Source organism: Tympanuchus pallidicinctus, unplaced genomic scaffold (genome assembly GCF_026119805.1).
Source record: "Tympanuchus pallidicinctus isolate F22 unplaced genomic scaffold, pur_lepc_1.0 scaffold19, whole genome shotgun sequence".
NCBI lineage: Eukaryota > Metazoa > Chordata > Aves > Galliformes > Phasianidae > Tympanuchus > Tympanuchus pallidicinctus.
The window spans coordinates 6,980,392-7,000,780 of record NW_026294710.1 but is presented as its reverse complement, the minus strand read 5'-3'; the positions used below and the strand labels follow the sequence as shown (position 1 = coordinate 7,000,780).

The 20,389-nt window shown below is 36.7% G+C and overlaps 1 protein-coding gene across 3 annotated transcripts in view; it reads left to right on the top strand.

Moving 5' to 3' along the window:
• SEMA3C (semaphorin 3C) overlaps positions 1 to 20,389 on the top strand; it is a 119,459-nt gene that overhangs the window by 77,525 nt on the left and 21,545 nt on the right. For all 3 annotated transcript variants that reach the window (XM_052680873.1, XM_052680874.1, XM_052680875.1), the window contains exons 6-12: positions 648 to 738; positions 5,132 to 5,251; positions 6,408 to 6,550; positions 8,592 to 8,706; positions 10,348 to 10,417; positions 13,346 to 13,490; positions 17,397 to 17,619. In XM_052680873.1, coding sequence (XP_052536833.1) covers positions 648 to 738; positions 5,132 to 5,251; positions 6,408 to 6,550; positions 8,592 to 8,706; positions 10,348 to 10,417; positions 13,346 to 13,490; positions 17,397 to 17,619 — 907 coding nt within the window. The remainder of the gene's footprint in view (positions 1 to 647; positions 739 to 5,131; positions 5,252 to 6,407; positions 6,551 to 8,591; positions 8,707 to 10,347; positions 10,418 to 13,345; positions 13,491 to 17,396; positions 17,620 to 20,389) is intronic.

Genomic DNA, 20,389 nt, shown 5'->3' with positions numbered 1-20,389 from the left:
CAAATGTATTTTGCTATTAATGAATCACACAAAGCATAAAGAAGGCTCCTCATAAAGATTCCTAAGCAGCAAAAAATTCTGATGCAGCAAAAGATATCAATAAATCACTTATAGTTACGGAACTGGAGCTGTGTGCATAATCCAAGCAATGACACGGAAAATAACATGTATAATTTAGGATTTTTTAGAGGTTTGATAGCTCAGTAGAGGACAAATGATTTATACCATCAACAAATGACAGTTGTCATAAGGGGTTTTTATATAATTTATATTATTTTTCTAGTTCCTTTATTAAAATGTTGGCCTAGTATCACATATTCATCACATATTCAGAAAATAAAAAACAATTTCAGAAACACAAGTGTAATCTCTACAGCTGCCATTGTAGACATCAAACAATCTCTAGAATGCATGATTGAGCTAGAGTGGAAAATTTGGTGTTTCAATGTCTTGAATTTGTAACAAAAGTCTTGAAAATAACTGGGTGCCAAGGAAAAATATTTTTATAAAGATGATGCAGTTCTGCCTAGGAGATATAAATTACTGATAGTGCAGAAAAAGCACACAGCAACACTGAGCATTATTAATGTTGTTAAAATAACTTTATATCTGCAAGTTGAGAATTGACATACAAATCTATATTTCAGGAACAAATCTTCAAGATTGACTCCAAGTGTGAGTCAGGGAAGGGACGCTGCTCTTTCAACCCAAATGTGAACACAGTGTCTGTTATGATAAGTAAGTAAAAGCATTCCAAGATGCTAAGGTTTAATTCTGTACGGTTGTGGGTGGTGAGGACTGGTAGCTGGTCACAGAATTTAGCCTTCAAAAAGGAGTCCTTTGTACCTATGCTGATGGGAAGAAAATTTGTGCCCACCCTCATTAAAAGTTTTACATCAAGCTAAGGATGGATGTACAAATGAAATGCAGACATAAGCTGTTAAGAGAAAGGGAAAGAGAAACAAAAAACAAAAGATTGTCTCTTTTCCAGCTTCTACATTTTTTCCCAGGCTTAGTTTCAACTTTCTATTACCCTGTCTAGCATTTTCTGTTTGAATACTTTCTGACCCTGTTCATCACGGACAGCACTTATGTCTCATTTAATCATTTGTAAAAACTCAGAGTAGCGAGGGAAGAAGAAGCCTGAAGACCACAATTAGTTTGATTTTCATTTTTGTTGTCATCCCTGCGGTAAAGCCCAAGAGCTATTGCAAGTCTGTTCGTTCTTCAGTTGGCTTTCGACCCAACCAGTGCTGCTATTTTTCTTCCATAGGAAAGACCAGAAAGTGATACAACTGTCATATCTCAACTATTCTTTTGAATTGGTGGTGACTGTACTCAGCAACTGTGAGATATCTCCCATAAAAATAATGACCCAATTGACAATTGACAACCAAAGTGAAAACTCAAGGGGAACATAGGTTTTGTACAGCTCAAATCAAGGCTCAGTGCAGACAAAAGGAAAAAAAAGTGTGTAAAACAGTACAGCCCAGCTTCCAGTTTCTACTGGATGTCTTGCACTATTCTGATAATGTGAAGCAAACAAGGATCAGATCCTCTTCCCATTTTTATAACCCCTGATGCAGGGTAATGCTGGTCCTACCACTGGTTCTCTCTACCTGGCATGCCACATTGCATCACATTTGTAGACTTCTAATTCCAAAGCGAAATTTCTAATCCCGCATCTTCTGCATTTATCTGATCCTTGCTGTATTTTTTACAATGAAGAGAAATGGAAGTTGCATAGATTTTTGAGGATTTCTTTAGCAAAGACAACTTGGTATACACACAGATATTGGATATTTTGCCCAAGGTTTAGGAGGGAGCAATGTGGTATTTCTGCCATTCAGATTTCACTGGAATGGCTGTTACATACATTAATGTAGATATTTCCTTGAAATTTAGAGGCTCACAGAGCTTAAGGAAAATATCATATACTCTGTCTTACATAATCTGTTTGAAATATATGGTTTTTAATTCCTCATTACAAATATATTTAGTAAAGGGGACAAAGAGATTTGAACTGAAAACCTTTAGAAGACAGGAAAATTCTACCTAGGATCCCTTTGAACCTTGGCTGCACTTGAATCTTTATCTTCTCAATGATTGCTATGTAAAGAAAATGTTTGTTCAGAGCCAGTGATGGATTAATCCACAGCTACTTATAGCTGCTCTGGTAGTGTTACATAAATCTTTAAATGTCATAAAAGAATAAATATAATATAATTTAAATATTCCTTCAATATTTTATGAAAATCTACCAGCATGCATTGTTTCTGAACTACCGTATATACAGTAAGCTCATCTTCCTTTTCTTTTTTTTCAATTCAATATATGAATAGTAGCTTTGTTCATTTTAGTACATTTTTACATTATCTTTCTTGATCTCTAAGATATGTGCTGAAGAGACCTTCCCAGGAATTTGAAGTGTCTTTCATGACATAATTCATCTGTGAAGTTTAAATTATTCCGCAAAGGTCACATTCTTTTTGAAAACAGTCCCACAGACTGAGATTTGTACTTTCTCTTGGAAGTACCTATTACTGCAAAGATCAATTACTGCTAAAACTTCAAGCTTGAATGAATTTTTTCTCTATGCATATACTGGAAAAGGGAAGATTTTGGAAGTTACTGCTTGAATTAAAATACAGGACCAAGCCTATACACTGGACTCTGAACATTCTTCTGGAGGAAGAATTCCTCCCTCTTACTGTAGAACATACAAAATACTGCCAGACTGGATAACTCTTCCACAACAAAAGAACCATTTTTAAATATAGTTGCAATTTCTTGGCAATTTGAGGCATTGCCAGCTTTCTGCCTTAGCATAAAGTCTGACCCTAGATTAGGGCAGGAAAGCTAATTCACTCTTAGAAGGAAAGTGATACCATAACAACAAAACTTAAACTTGCTACGGGTTGCCATTGTACAAAGACACTTTTACATCAAAACCACAAAAAATGTACTTTGAAGAAGCTTGGCAAAACTGATGTTCATGGTGCATGTCTCTGAGATATTTATAATAGCAGACATACATCTCCAATTGAGTTATTCCCCCAGTAACAAAAAGAAGCAGTGTGAACAAGTTGTTCTATGCAGACCTATTGCTGTGTGGAATTTAAGAGTTTAACCAAAAGGAAATGGAGCTGGCAGACATCTGATACACAATTAACAAGCAGACATTAGGAATGCTTAAGACATAACTAATAGTGTAGATATGTAATAGGATTAACATTTCATAGTGTAGCACTATTATTAATGTGGATGTGAATGTGCATAGGACTGGACTTAATGGTTCATGAATACAGTAAGCTTAATCTCTTTTCAGCCAATTTATTTCATAGTGAAAATAAAGCCTCAACGGTTTGAGGCCATGAGGCATCAAATACAAAATCAGCTATAAACTAGTATAGATGTAATGTCATTCTGTTGATATATGTTCAGGAGGTAAAGGGTTCACAAACATGCATTGTTTAAATGTCCTATGCATAAATCTTGTCTTCAGTGGGAGAGAAGAGAACAGAAGATTGGGAGTAATATCTACTGGCTGCTCTACAGAGGTACAGTTTGGGCTCTAGACAGCAATTGAAAAATGGAATCTCCAGAGTTTTAATTCTCTCATAACCCAATAGTCCTTCATATTGATGCACACATGCACATACTCATACGCGTACACAACCGTAAAAATAGCCTCAAGTGCTTCTGAACCTGTGACTCTTGCCAGTTTGACCACACTCTCTGGTTTGTCCAAGAATTCAGACAAAAACATCAATCAAACGACCCAGCTGTACTGGAATGTGTTCAGCCACCACTCCCACTCTGAGACTTAGAATTTATTTTAGCTACTGTTTTGTATTCTGGGGTTTCACTGCCATTAGTCAGTGGAAATTGTTTGGTTATTCACGGAGTGGAAAATGATAGTATATGTAATTATAATTACAATTTTACATAGAATCATAGAATGGATTGGGTTGGAAGGGACCTTTAAGATCATCTAGTTCCAACCTCCAGCTACGCAGAGATACCTCCCACTAGGCCAGGCTGCTCAAAGCTCCATCCAGCCTGGCCTTGAATGCTCCCAGGGAGGGGTCATGCACAGCCTCTCTGGGCAACCTGTTCCAGTGTCTCACCACCCTCACAGTAAAGAACTTCTTCCTGATGTCTAGTTTGAATCTAGCCTCTTCCAGTTTAATAACATTTTCCATCATCCTCTTGCCCATATAAAAAGTCCTTCCCCAGCTTTCCTGTAGGCTTCTTCAGGTACTGGAAGGCCACTGTAAGGTCTCCTTGGACCTTTCTCTTCTCCAGGCTGAAAAGCCCCAGCTCTTGCAGCCTGTCCTCATAGGGAAAGTGCTCCAGCCCTCTGATCATCTTTGTGGCCACATATGTATATTTATGCACACACACACACACATATATACAATCTGACTGATGGACAGTTTTCTGCCATTCACAGGGAGTGGAAGTTCATATCTCTGTTAATGTAGGAATTTGCATGTCTAATTCTGTTCATGCCTAATGACCATATGCTCAGAATTGAGCAAATCAAAGGAGACCATTGTTGCTCTACGTCGTTCTGAATATAGTTCTATAATAAGATTGTCTAGGCTCTGAAGTCAGCTTAAAGCTGCCTGGGGCAATCTCAACAATACTGTTGGTGGATACTGGCACCAGTCCATTAACTGAAATAGCTGTTGTGCCAGTTTACTCCAGCAATGAATCTAGCCCAATAGTTTTGTCTACTTCTATAGCAAAGAAGTTTAAGTACTTTAAAAAATTGAATGTGACACTTTTTTGTAACACTAGCCTGATTTTCCAGTGATCCTTAACTTTGAATGTTCTATAACTAAATTCATCTCAAAGAAGGGTTCTCCACATACGTAGTTCTGCTGTGACATTTAATTATGCAGTTCCCAAAAGTCTTTGATCAGACTTTGATGATTCTCTCTCATTTTAGTTCATGTCATTGTAAACTGAGGGAAACCCTATTCCCTCCACCCTGTATTTATCTGTATAGGCTCCTGTAAAAATAGTTGACAAGTTTAAAAGTAAAAGTAGATTAGTCAACACATATTTCCCAAAAGCCATAACAGTATATTCACTTTTACTCCTCCGTTTCAATTCTTTGCAGATGAAGAGCTTTTTTCAGGAATGTATATTGATTTCATGGGGACAGATGCAGCCATTTTTCGGAGCCTGACCAAGCGGAACGCCGTGCGAACTGACCAGCACAACTCCAAGTGGCTGAGTGGTAAGCGGTCTTTATTTTACCAAGGCTTTTCATGAGTTTCATCGAGATTTTCCTTTGTTCCATTTGAAATAAAGTGCTTATCTTTAAAAGGGCTTTTCTGAATTTACTGTATGAAGTGTAACTGTGAAAAAATATATTCTATATACATTCTATAGACAATACAGAGCTTTAAAGGACTCAGTGCAGGAGCCAGCCACCTGATTCCTTGTTTTGCATCATGACTAAACTAAGCTGTTCAAGGGGAAATACATGAAAACTTTCAAATAGCAAGTTGTCAGAAAATGTGACTTCTAAGAAAGGGCCTTCACCTCTAGTGCATAAAATGTTGCCGTGTATTAGAAGGTCTCCCTTCACTTTCCATTATATTTTAGCACAGAAAATTGCCAAAAATAAGTGTTCTGCAGGTGCCAGCACCAATAGAAGAGGTTGCCTAATAAAGCATTGCAATAAACTAGCGCATAGTCACTTGCATTTCACAATGTGCACATAAGGGAGAATGCTGTTAATAGCCCTACTGTGTTTTGCCTCTTAAGTGCAGACATGCTTTTCAGAGATCATATACTCACTATTACAGAATTCTATTATTTTTCTCTCTCGGTAGAGCTCGTTTGCACTGTTTTGCATGTACACTTAACTATGCTTATCAACCTTTGATACTGATTTAAATGCTATTCAAGCTTTCATATATCCTTCTCTCCTTCTCTGCACTCCAGGAGATATGTTCCTATTACTTATGTATTTTTAAAGCACCTTATATGTTAATTTCCTAATGAGTTTTTTAAAAATTTAGTTTCTCTTTTTGCCTCAATGAATCTTTGCTGTGAAGTGCCTGTGATAGTATACTGATTCTTCCCTCTTCATCTTCTAAGTCTTTGAATTGCTGTAGTAAACTAATACTCTAGTTTCTACATATGAATCACTTTTCTAGAAATCCACTGTAGGATAAAATATGAGACAACAGAAACGTAATGCTGCCAGCTTTAAGCTATTTGCCTACTGATATACGATATATACAGACAGGAGGCCAGAGTGTATAGCTTCACCTACCAGAGCAGTACCTCTATATATTGTGCTTCCTTGAAGCAATCAGTATATGTCAAATTGCAAATACTAATGCAGCTTTTGGTTTCATCTCTTTGGTACTCTTTCATTTCAGAGCCTATTTTTGTAGATGCTCATGTTATACCAGATGGCACTGACCCCAATGATGCCAAAATCTACTTCTTCTTCAAAGAGAGACTGACAGACAACAGTGGCAGCACCAAGCAAATTCACTCAATGATTGCAAGAATATGCCCAGTAAGAGCTATTTTATTTGCCAGGTTTTGGAGCAAGCTGCTTCTAAGACACAACATGCTAAATGACTCTAGTTCATTAAAATGATTGAAAGCCCTCTGATTCATTTTCAAAACTAATTTCTGGTTTCTGCTTCCACATTCATAAGAGATGTTACTGAACACATAGCAAGTTTTTATGTATATCTGGTTATATGTATAACGACATATTGAGAAATTGAGATTCAAGAATTTGTATATTTCTGACTGGCTTAGAATGGTTACCAATGTTGAATTTCTAAACTGAATTTCTATACTTGGTGAGAGTCAGATGCATTTATTGCTTAGGAAAACTAAATTGCAAAACAGCAGTCTTTCATAAATATACAATCAAGCTTATAAATATATTGATTAAACTTTCAAATGTTGCTTCCCCCTTTTCAGTGCCTGCCCTTTCCAAGTTCATGCATTGATATATGGGTGAGCCTAACTTTAAAAATGTGCATAGAAAAATGAAACTCAGGAATTACAGCCACTCCTGTGCAGTAATTAATTTTCAATCACACTACTATTCATTGTCTCTACTTCCTTTTTCTTATCTGTAATCAGCAATGTATGAAAATTGATTGAAACAGCTTTGAGTATCTCTGGTGAACTGGATTTTCTTAATGAGAGCAAAATTACAAATGCACAGTTACTGCTAAACTTTTCATTCCTTCCTTTGGAACAGTTCAGGAAGAAAATTATGACTGTTTGTTTATTCTCCATCTTTCATCTGGATCTTCTTTAGAACTACTTTTTGATGTTGTGCTAAGGTGGGAGGGTGTATTTGGACTCTGCTAATATGGCTTTGGCAGTTTGATGACCCATGTGATCTGTTTTACAATCTCCATTTTCTATATTTTTGTGAAGGAGTCCAAAGGCCTTTTTGGGTATTTTGCAAGACATTTCACGCTATTACAGCTGTATTTGTTATTGTTACTTTTATAATGAAGCCCAGATGATTTTTCAGAGGCCTCAGCCTGTTTAGACTTATACTGAAGTCAGTGGCAGAATCCCAAAGACAATGAAAACAAGTCTGAGCCAGTTGTGCTTGCATATTTGTATACTTGTATACAATCATATTCATATATCAACACATTTGGGACAGGCCACATATGCTAGTAAAATGGTGCCAAAAGAAACTCAGTGAAAGACCCCTTATGGGTATCCCCAAAAGTCTGATTACCATCTATACAAACACCAGTGAAACATGCACTGCATTTCAAAGTCACAGATGCCCAACTTCTACATTATCTTTTTTTCATTCTCTTTGGTGACATTGTAATATGCTGTTTGGAAGATGTTACCCAAAGTGTTCACCAGCAGAATGAGGCTGCACAGTATATTTTAGCTCCTCCCTATTCCACTGTGTGTTGGAGAGATTCCTCAACAAGCTCTGAACAGGCTAGCTCTGGACCAAGCTATCAGGGCTTGCAACAGTGCAAAGCCAGCTTGAACCATAATAGCCATCATTTCTGAATTTAGGTCAGAGCTCTCACCTTATGGGCCGGGATATCTTAATAGATTATATGGAGCTATTCTGCTGTCAGGAGTAGAAGAAACATCCCTACATACTGTGGTTTTATGACACCAGCAATGACACAATGATCAAATATAATTCCAGATCTATGTCTGCAGTTTAGCATGTAGAGTACTGTGAATATTCAGTGAACTATCTATCGATAGCAAAGACTTCTCCCTTCTTAAGTATCAGTGAAGTATCAGTGAGTGATACAGACACTCAGAGTCCTCTCCAACCATATATGCACATATCTTCAGCACAGCACCTACTGCCCAACCCTCCCAAGGTTTCAGTCCAGGAAGCATGCTCAGAAAATTTGATCTTAGTTTTTCAGTATTTAGATGAAGGGATTTGGTTTAGTCCTAGCTATTTTTTATATTGGATGTAACTGTATAAACCTCTATATGACAGGATGAAATTAATCTGAGGAAAATGTGGGAAAACCCAGTAAAATGTTATCTCTGTTGTATTTTATTTTTCCTGAAACATTATTCCTTTTCAGAATGATACAGGTGGTCAGCGTAGTCTTGTGAACAAATGGACTACATTCTTGAAAGCAAGACTGGTGTGCTCAGTAATGGATGAAGATGGAACAGAAACATACTTTGATGAATTAGGTACGACAAGAACATTTTCAAAAGGTTTTATCTAAATCCTGCACGCTATATATACTATTGTACACAGTACTGAAACTCCTGCAGCTGCTTAGTTAATAGAGAGCTGGAGTGTTTAGCCTGAAGAAGAAGAGACTTGGGGAGGATCTCATCAATTTTCCCACAGGGGTGGCAAAGAGAATGGAGGCAGACTCTTTCAGCAGTGCCAAATGCCAGAACAAGAAGCAGTGGGCATGGACTGAAACACAGGAGTTTCCATTTGAATACCAGAAGCATTTCTTCACTGTGCACGTGACAGAGCACTGGCACAGGTTGTCCAAAGGCTGCAGTCTCCTCCACAGAGATCTTCAAAAGCTGCCTGGATGTTGTCCTGGGCACCATGCTCTGGGTGTCCCTGGTGGACTCAGAGGGCCCTACCCATTTCAGCCATGCTGGGATTCTGTGAAAATGTTGACATTGAAATGTTGGCCTTTTAGAAAGCCATGGCAAAAATCCCCTTACCTGAAAAAGAAAATCTACCTTTTTGTCAATCTCTCTGGGTAATTATCAGCTTTCAGAACTTCTCAGTGCTTAGCCTCTAGCCACTGTTTTTTAAGACCTGTGATTTGCAAATCTATTCCTCTTCAACAAGGCAGCAGGAAAATTACTTTCAGTTTTTTGCCTGACAAAATCTTGGAGCATACAGAGTACGAGACAATGTTCTCAGTGTGAGCTCCCAGCACAATCCTGTGGCAGTAAGAATACAGCTGCAGCTGGAAACACAGAAAAATCTGAGAGAGATTTCACATATAAGAATATAACACTGGCAGTCCTGCATAGTGAAGTCTTTTGCTTTTGACATATTGAAAAGAATGTTTAAAAATTTCAAATTTCTAATGAAGGAGCCACATAAATTAATGGAAAGCTGAAGAATGTATTCTCTTATAAATAGCTCAAGCAGTTCAGGTTTTTTCAGTAAAATAAGCTTAAGAGCTGACTTGATTATAGTTATTAACAACATTTGTATGGAGAAACTCTTAAGACTAAATTATTTCAAATTTAAATTTAAAAAAAAATTATCTAAAGATCAGACGTGGAAGTAAGCAAATTCAGATCAGTGAGTAGACACAGTTTTGCACACTAGAGTTAATAAATCTCAACACAAAAGGCTGGCAGGTTTACACCTCTCACTGTCTTTACTGCAGAACCATATGCTATTCCTATGATGTTGAAAATGAGCTAAGGGTAGGGCATCTAGGTTGTGTACAGAATGATAAAACACCTAATTATCCTGCTTTGGATTATATCCTTCTAAGGGAGCTCTTTGTCTTTGACCTGCTGCCACTTAAATATTTGACTACTGCTAAACAACCCGCTGAAATGAGGTCCAGCTGAATGAAATGTGAGACATGGATACTGTGCATATTTGAAAATCTTTGCCTTCTTTCTTCACAATGCTAGATGGTGTGGAGTTAATTTCTAACTCTGCTTCTGCAAAGTTTATATATATGGTCTATTTATATGATAAATACACTTTTTTCCATTCAAGTCTGAAGCAAAACTACCACTGACCTTAGCAGGAATAAAGTCTTAATTTAAATTGTAAAATGAAGTTTTTAGTAGTGTTCAAAAAATGTGTTCTTTTTATCTGTTTTGTTTTTTCAGAGGATGTGTTTCTTTTGGAGACAGATAACCCCAGAACAACACTTGTGTATGGAATTTTTACAACATCAAGGTAAGTGGTTCTGAACTGATTGACTTTCTGCATGAAAACTGAACAAGATGGTTTGTGGTCAAGGCTGTCCTGTACAACGTTGTGTGTCTCCTGTGACCCATATCTGCACACAGGAGTAACAGTTTTAATTAGCAGCATTACCATTACTACAGTGTATATCCTGTGCTGCATGGCCTAAGCTGCTCCCTAACATGGTGACAGCTAGCACTGGGAATGCATTTTTGTGCAGGGCCACTTGTTACTGAGCAGCAGCAGAAGGCTGAAGGACTTCAAAGCAGTGAACTTGTGTAGCATCTGAAAGTGCTTAACACCTCCTGAAGAACAGGCAGCACCCTGAATGATCAAACCTGGAATTCTTGCAGGAATTCATACAAATCATTTCCAGTCTCTCAGCTGGCAGACGATTGTACAGATGGCAAGTAATCCGTGTTGGCTTCAATGAGCTGTAAAAAGACAAACTTATATGGTGTTTGGTGACATCCTTGCTGCTTTAAGATACCCGTTATCAGTAGCATACACTTATTTGTCAAGTTTAGAAAGCAGTCAGTGAACTCCCAAGAGCAGTGGAAGCATTAGGTACAGCTCACTATGCTGAAACCCTCCATAAAGACAGATCTAACAAATCTACCATTTCTACATTATTTTACTTTTTTTTGCTTTTTTCTCGCCCTCACCACCTACCAGTAGAATAGAGTAGAAATAGTTATTTCTTATTAATTTCTAATATGCTACCCTGTAATTTTTAGCTGTTATTGCTTATATTCGGGGGAGGGAGAGAGGAAGTAAGTGGGAAAATTACATTTGTTATTTAATTTCATTTACTTGATCAAATCAGCAGTTTTTAACTTATTCCTAACAATTCCTTTAAAATCAGTTTTCAATTAAATAGCCCTTGCGTGAGAAAAATATTTGATCTTGATAAACTTATCTGCCTTTTTCATGTGAATCCAGAGATCTGCATTCTCAGTTGTGTGAATCAGCCAGGAAAATGTGATTTTCTAATACTGACTGGGGAATAAAAAACATCCATTACTTGTAAACATCTGGTGCTGTCTATATTTTATGATTCCTTCTACACAAAAAGAAAAAATGCTGAGGTTATGTTTAGCAGTAAAACCACACTTATGATTAGGTTGTGGATGTAACGTGCCTGAATTGGAAACTCTTATACCTAATTCTCCTGGAATTCTTGCAGTGGAAGTGAGGTTTGGTGTTGCAGGGCCATATAAGGTGACAACAAAGAAAACTTCACTTATTCCTGGCTCTCAAGCTGTTTTTGCGTTCTGCTTAAGCTTTTACACTCATATGCATTTCTGTAGTCATGAACCACGTAGTTTATGGTTTCTTCCTTTTTGTTTGGCTGGAGATTTTATGTGTTTCACAGTCAAACACAATCTTCATAATGACTTTTACTCCTTATTTTTTCCTTTTTCTTCACCTGTGTAGACCTCCAACTCCTAACAGTAGCAAGAGAGATACATACCACCAAATAATAACTATTAGTACCATAAACCATATAAAACCATACTGAAGGAAAAAAATAATACAAATTATCTTGGTGACATAATCTGCTGTAAATTTAATGCAAAACATCTGAAATTTTTTGAAACATAGTAGTTTTAAAACATACTAGTGCCTACAAAAATTTCCACAAATATTATAATTCATCTAGAAGGTTCTTCCTGCTAATACACATATAGCAATGTGGTTTGATAGGTAATTAGTAGCACTTGGTTTGCTTAGACACTATGTAAACGCAGGCTTGGAAATTTCATGTTTTCAGTTTTCTGATTATCACAGAATCACAGAATCTTTGTCCTTCAGTCGATATCAGACATATTTTAGACTGTCTACACCTTACTGGGATAAATATCCCAAGTCTTACATGCATAGAAAGTAAAAGAAGAGACAATTAATTCACAGCAGTCAGTCTTAGCATTACCATAGGAGTTATTCCTCTGGTGCCATCACACATAGTCAATGTGTGATGGAGGCCATTCAGAGTTTGTGCTGTTTGAGGAGATGTCAGAGCATTGCTGGATCCATAGCAGTGGAAAAAAAGCATGCTCTCTGTTGCATTGCCTTCTACGCTACTAACCCTAACCAGGTCAGGACCAAATTACTGCACGTACACACCAATATGATGAGCAGCAAAATGGCATTTATTGCACGTGAACCCTAGCTTATATACCCCATGTGCTTCATCTACGCCCCTAAAGCATGTGTCATACATCCATCATAGAGCAGGGGAGGTCCTGCCACGTCACATCCTGATGGAGTGCCTTGCAGTTGCCTATTGCAGATCTCCTCTTACAGGACCCCTCTTTTCTCTTCAGGAAGCTTATATTTCAACTCCCTTTGAGGACTGCATAGGAGTATAATTCTCTTATAGCCACAACCTGTCTCCATTTTGCTTAGAACAGCTGGCAACTGATTGTAGTGATTTAACAATTTTTAATTGTGCTGGATGTTTTGATTAACATTTTAGTCATGGATTGTGGGAGGCTTACGGTGATCTTGTCGTTAATATATTGATAGGGAGTTCTGGAAATCTCTGCTGAGGTTAGCAGCACAAAGTTTATAAAACTCTTGTCTCACTTAAGTCAGCAATATTTTTGCCTCTGATTTAACTGGGGTCACGTTATATTTTTTAATATTCAACATTTGAAAAATTTCTTACTCCTAACACAGAGGTAGTAAAGTCCTTCCTTCTCTTTTCAGTTCATGGTTCAAAAAAGTTGCTCAGTCCTAAAGATTAATGGTGTATATTGGGAACCTAGATTGGTTAATTTATAGTAAATCCATGCTATAGAAGTATTAAATTGTATTATGTTATTTTAGAAGTACCTTTCAGCACTGGAACATACAAAATAATGGAAGATCTACAGAAATGTTGGTAGGCTAAAATGCTAATCTTTTGTTTTCCAGCTCCATTTTTAAAGGCTCAGCTGTGTGTGTGTATCATTTATCTGACATCCAGACTGTGTTCAATGGGCCATTTGCACACAAGGAGGGCCCAAACCATCAGCTGATTCCATATCAGGGCAGAATTCCATACCCACGACCTGGCACTGTAAGTACATAATATGTTTATAGAGGCTTGCCAATTACTTCTCTTTGTTTAATACATAAATAGATATTATTTATTCCAGGAGAACAGTCTGTATGTGACTACGGCATTTAGTTACAGTTCAGAACAATTTTATTTGCTTCTCACCTTACCATTCAAATCGTGCAGTATCTGGAAATCTTCCATAAAAAAAACTGTCATTGTCACGTAAGATATAATCTCTCTTCTTCTTTCTGTTCAAAGATGGTAGGAGTTATTTCACTAAATAGCAGTCAGATGTTATACATGTACATTTTCTGTGCAGGATTTAGCAAAAGATAATTACATAAATAAGCATACAAAGACAGCATTGCGAGTGTGTTCAGTGTCTGGATCCAAGCTTCTCTTTTTGGACGCTATTTTTAATATTTTAGTGCAGTTCTTAGTGGTTGTAAGACTTAGAATTTCGTGTCCCCAGATCTCTAAAATTAGCTAATCAATACATAATATTCCACTATGTTCAAATGCTAGCATTGTTCCATCTTTGCCATTAATTCATACAGCTCTACTCTGATGAGTTCACTGAGGCTTTAAGTTTAAACTCAACATAAATAAAAAATAAATGGCCCGTTTAAATAGGAAGTGTTGTGCTCTCGTGATTTCAAAATTTCCTACTGCTTCAAAATACTGTATTTGTATATATTTCCTCAACCACTGCCATGTTATTCTTGGTTCACCAAGAAGGAAGTACGTCTCATGGAGGACTACATGGTATTCCAGATGAGCCTGAAGGAATCCAGCAGCACAATGGAAAGGGAGAAAGAAAATTCAGATTTCGATTTGACATAGTGACAAAAATATCTATCCTTTTTCAGTCATGCTGGTGAACTTTTAATTTGAAGATAAATTCTTAACTCACACCAAAAATAAAACTGAAACAGGGTTCTTTCAAAATGATCATTAGTGTTTTTCTGATCACTGAATTTTTTCTGCTTCCTCACAATTCAGTTATAGCATAATATTCCAAAAGTGTGTTTTCTACAATGGGACTTCTCTGCTTTTTTTTTCTACACTGTCAAAATATTCTACTTTTTTTACATGCATACTGCAACCCCTGTTTCTCAGATATGTCAAAACCTGTAAAAATCAGGTCATCAAGAGAGAAATTGTATTCTTAGGGTTAGCTGTGAATTTCCAAGCATGCATACTAAGACACATGAACCCTTTTCCTCTGGAACAAATGTTACTGCTACTTCTAGGATGCTGAACTAGACTAGGATAATTTTTTTTTTATAACATGGAAAATCCTACTTTACAGTTGCCTAGAGAGATATTCATACTAAAACTTTGGACAGAAACTAACGTTTATTATGTTTCAGTACATTGGATAAACAGTGAAAGGGGTTCAGCGAAATTTCTGTTGAATTAAATAGAGCAATACATACATTTGGCCACAATCAATTCTGCAGAATTTGGCTGCTCTTTGCTAAATACCAGTGGTTTCTTATTTCTCCACAAGCAAAACTTACTTATGGAAAAAAGAAAGTATATAATTGGCAGCTTCCTGCTAAGTTCAGTCATGTTTGAAGATAGTTTCCATTTTTCAGTTTATAGAAATAGTTTTTTTACCTACAGCACGTTGAAGAATATACTGTAAATGAAATAATTCTGTTTCTGCCTGTAATCTTACTACACTGTGATCAACTGTGAACATAATTACTGTGTAACTGAGCCTCTGAATGAAGTGTGGAGGATATAGATTCAATCCCCTCAGGAAAGGGAAAATTTATAGTGTTCTTCAGTAGCATCTTTCATTTGGTATTAGTTTATATGGAGAATAGCAATAGAATGAATTGATTAAAGATGGTTTTTTGAGGACTTGCACAGAATAGTGTTTTAATGTAAGTTTTTAGAGTCAAACATGAGTGAAAAATAGCACAACCATTTTGCAGGAAGTCCAAGACATGAGTCTTTATGATCTCCAAGTCAAGAATGGAAGGAGAACAGGAAGCATCAGAGAAACTCTTCTTTCAGCTGAACTGCATGAGACAAGGAAGTTTAATTTGATCTTCAGGTGAAACAGAGTCCATCTAGACAGGAAACGTTAGCTGGAAGTTTACTACCAAGAAGAATAATCTTGCTATTAAACCCCAGATTTATGAAGACAGTTATTTTATCATCACTTCTTACTAATCACAGCAGATAGCTCCATCCATTTCCTGCAAGATTGGATGGAAGTTCCATGGAAGGAAAAAGGGCAAATGATAATACAGATTAGATTTTATCAGCAGTCTTAGAAAGCCAGCATGTAGAATCATCTGTGATAAGCACCTAACCTAAACTGTCAGGGTAGCTAATTAAGTTCAGAAGAATCAATTGAAGTCAAGCACTTCAGACAAGAAAAGAAACCCATATTTGAGCTGACTTCCAGTTCTTTCTGCTGAAGGTAACTAATGGTGGAGCAGTTTCTTATAAGCTATTCCTACCAGAGCCAGAAGCTGATTTCAAAACTTGGCATTAGGCTACGGTCCACTTTGTAATCAATTCCTGGCATTGCTTAATGAATAGTTAATAAGGTGAACAAAAGCAGCTTTTAGTGGCAGGAGTAGAACTGACACTCCTGGTGTTTAGAGGGATCCCCTGACATGCAAAGACCCAGATTTTAATGTTTGCTTGCATCAGGTATGCTGGACATATGAGTCATATATCCATGGTGAGTTTCCTAGTTTCTCAAAGTATGATTCATTTTACGTAATCTTAACCATATAAAAGCAGGGTGTCTAGTCTGAATTACTGACTGTAGAGGAAAGCTAGGTAGCTAAGAATAAATGTCTAACTTTGAGACAGGAGAAGTCAGGTGAGGTGACACTATCCCTAAGCTACTAGCTATTTTTGTGTGTGTGGTTTGACTACAAATTCCATCCTAGACCTAAGAACTGTCCTCATCAAAAGGAAGAAGTTTTCATGAAATGTTTTGTACTGAACAAAGACTTTTCAACTTGAAAATAATCTCTTGAAATGTTTCTGAATAGCTCCAGTATTCTTAGGAGAGGTCCATATCCCAGCAATCTGACAAGGAGGGAATCTCAGAAAAAGCAGTGAAAACTGAGATATCACTGGCTGAAGTAGTTGTGTAAATGAGTGAGTACTTCCAGCACAGTGTACCAGAAACTGACATAGTTCCTGATGTCTTAGAATCATAGAATCATAGAATCTTGTTTTAGGTTCACTCTTAGCAGGCACTTGAACTTTTGAAAACTGCTTTTACTTTCATCTTCCAGAATGCCTCAGGGCTCATTATTTTAGTGGTTACTGCATTTAAAAAAGTACCTGGAATACCACTGTATTTCTATGTTTTCTTGTAAAAGATGGAGTAGGTAAGATCCTGTGAATGATCAACTGTCTCAACATATCAGACACCCTATTTCAAACCTATACTACTGCTTTTTCAAATGAAGATAAATCACAGACATTTTCACTGTCTTACAATCAAAATAATGACTAGAGGGATATTAACCAAATTACATTTGGGTATCAGACTTTACCTTTTATCTTTGTACTAGTTCTATAACAAAACAGATGTATCTTCCCTGTCAATTACTTGGATTTGTTTTTTTCAAAAGCATGTCTGGAATTGTAATGAATGTGGAAATAGGTCCAGAACTATGGAACTTAGCCATCATCCTGGATTTTAATATTGCAAAATTATGTTTGTGTTTGCTTTATCTAAATTGACAGGAGATAAAAGCATAACTATTCAAGTATTTCATGCCAGTTACTGGAATACAATTACTTTCAGTCAGTGTCTGAAGTGTTCTTTTGGGAACTTATTTTGTCAGCTCTCAGTCAATATTTGTAAATGAATTAGAGAGGAAATCTCTCTGAACGACGGTAAGCATTGCTAAGGATTACTGTGCATATTTTGTGCAGTGTCCAGGAGGAGCCTTCACACCCAATATGCGGACAACCAAAGAGTTTCCAGATGATGTTGTGACCTTCATTAGAAATCATCCTTTGATGTATAATCCCATTTACCCAATACATAAGAGGCCATTAATCATCCGGATAGGAACAGACTACAAGTATACAAAGATTGCTGTGGACCGAGTGAATGCTGCTGATGGAAGATACCATGTCTTGTTTCTTGGAACAGGTAAGGCAAAATTAGCAGTAATTGTTTTCATCCATTGCTTTATAATTTGCATTTATAATATATGCTTACTTAAACATATTTAGTATTTACAGAAGTGTTTACAGAAATACATAAATTGTGTTTGTTTGTTTCACTTTCTGTTTATTTTTGTTTCCTTTGAATCTTAACTATGTGCAAGAGATATAATGTGTAAACATGAATTTTATCAGAGACATAAATCAACTCTAGGATATTTTCCATTTGATCTAAATTAGAATTCTTGTCTTGACTACAGTTTATCATCAGTGTGATTCCATATTAGAATTTGATTCTCTCTAATGTGCAGAAATTCCAAAATCTGACTATGAATGGCTTTGTGTACTCTCATCACGTTTATTTAATATATAGAGAAACTACATTTCTCTGTAACTACAATCTGATGTTAGAGGACATTAAATGCAGAAATCACATAAAAAACTGAAAATATATAAATACTTAGCATAGAAAGATAAATGATTGGATTCTTACTAGCAGTGGATACAGAGAATTTTATCTAAGCATTCTAAAATAATTTCTAATATGACCTACATTTTGATTTTAACTACATCAAATTTGAGTCTGAGGTTATGCTTCTGAAGTCTGCTGGGAACACGAGTGATTCCCGTACTGATCAAATTTGATTTTTCAAAAATACTCAGATATGAATCTCACTCTCTTGATTAAAGCAGACAAGCAGAGTGGAGCTCTGGCTAGACTGTAGTATTCATTCACATGGGAAACTCCCACTGGCTTAATAGGGCATTATGTGCTGATATACACAAAGGCTAATGTTTTTTACTACAGATGTTTTCAAGTAGAACAAAGGAAAAGAACTTGAGGAGAAGAAATATATCTCTAAACATCAGAAAATGATTACAGAGATGGCTTGTATTGCTTTTATGGTTCATCTATTATTGGGGTTCTGGTTATTTTCTGCTTGTAAAAAAAAAAAAAAAAGTCTGCCAGGAAACTCACATGGGACTGGGAATAACCAGCCTGATATAATAGATAAGAAGCTGGTGGTAAAAGCATTTTCAAGAATGTCAAGCTTCTATAGGGATGGAATCATAAGGAAGTCTCTTCAGTCTTCCTGGAAAACCTCCCCAGCTATCAAAGTTGTCAGGGTACCCTTGTGCCAAAAGAAGCTAAATGTATACTGCACTGTATTAGCAGAAGCATATCTAGCCAACAAGATACTCAAAGAGTACAGTATCCAGACATGGGCTCCGCAGTACAGGGAAAACATTGACACATAATCAATTGAGATTACTTGATGGACTGTAGCATATGATGCATAAGAACAGGATGAGAGAATTGGGTTTCTTTAGAGAAAGCAAAGTGGAGATCTCATTGCTGTCTACATCTATTTTATTTATTTAATGGGAAAAGATTCTACTCAAGATCTTCATTGTCAGGATTCATTTTTAATCTGGGAATTCTAGTTTTCTTGGTAGGCAGTTGCTAAATAATTTTTAAAGCATCCTTTGATCCCACTTGCAAAGTCAACTTATGCTAATTAGGTCAGGTCTTCCTTGTTGTTTTTCTCCCTCTCTAACATACAGCCACATTTTCTTTTCTGTTTAATTAATACAATTGCAGTTCTCAACTTTCAGACACTTTAGAGTCATAATTCTTCTTTCCTTCAGAGGTAAAGAAAAACAGTTTTCATACACTACTGTGGAAATATCAGAAGCATTAGTAGACACTATCTCAACTATTCTTATACAACTCCTCAAGAACTCTGTTGTCTGTTAGCTTTATTCTTTGCCAAAGCAGAATGTTTTGCCATATAAATAGCTTGGCAGACTAGAACAGATATTTCAAATGCTTATTTTAGGGTTTTTTTTTATATAGTGGTATCATTGGTTTAAAATTGGTTCTGTAAGTATCTAATGTCAATTTGAGTAAAATCCTACTAAAGTTAAGTAGAGAACATGAGACATAGGCTTTTCTAAACAATGCAGGATTCTTCCTATGGAAGTGTTATTTAATACTGAAAATGCATACAAAATAATGAATGTGCATGAAAATACACAATAAAGACATGTAACATTGCAGTGATTCTGCATGATATAAATACAAGCCATTTCATTTTATACTTCAATGAACTACAAACCAATCTTAATAGTGCCTGTGATTCATTTAAAGCATTAACATACCTCAGCTTGTACTTATGTTTTGTTTGTCCTCTTCCAAGTACCAGCACAGGGTCTGCTTTGGACAAAATACACACTGCAGCCCTCGATACTTTATGTGCATTGCTTTTTACCTTCTGCAGTACACCAGAGACAAAGATCACTGTCTGCCTTCCAGTTATGTTGAGGGCGGGCATTATTATCCCTGAGTAGAGCACAGTGACTTCCTGAGACACTAATACCTTCCACGATCTTCCTCAGAAGAAACCGACACAGTAGAAGTTACCATGTTTCTCAGCCCTTTTAAATAAAAGCGATCAAGTTTCAGCTGCTGAGAGGATAAACTTGTTTTCTTTATTCGCTGCTGTCTGTGAGACTCAAGAGAATACGATAGAGATATTAACTGTCAAAAGGAATGCAGAGGGGATTTTCTTTGGTGTCAGTTCATCCCAGCAAATGGAAAAAACACACTGTGTAGGAGAATTTCATGTGATAATTTCTTTGGGAGCCTGGTGCCCCACAGCCAGAGACAATGGGACTTGGCACCTGGTGACAATTACACTCAGCTCAGATGATGAGTTACTGCTGCTGAACTGAGATGTTGCCAGCCGTGTCTG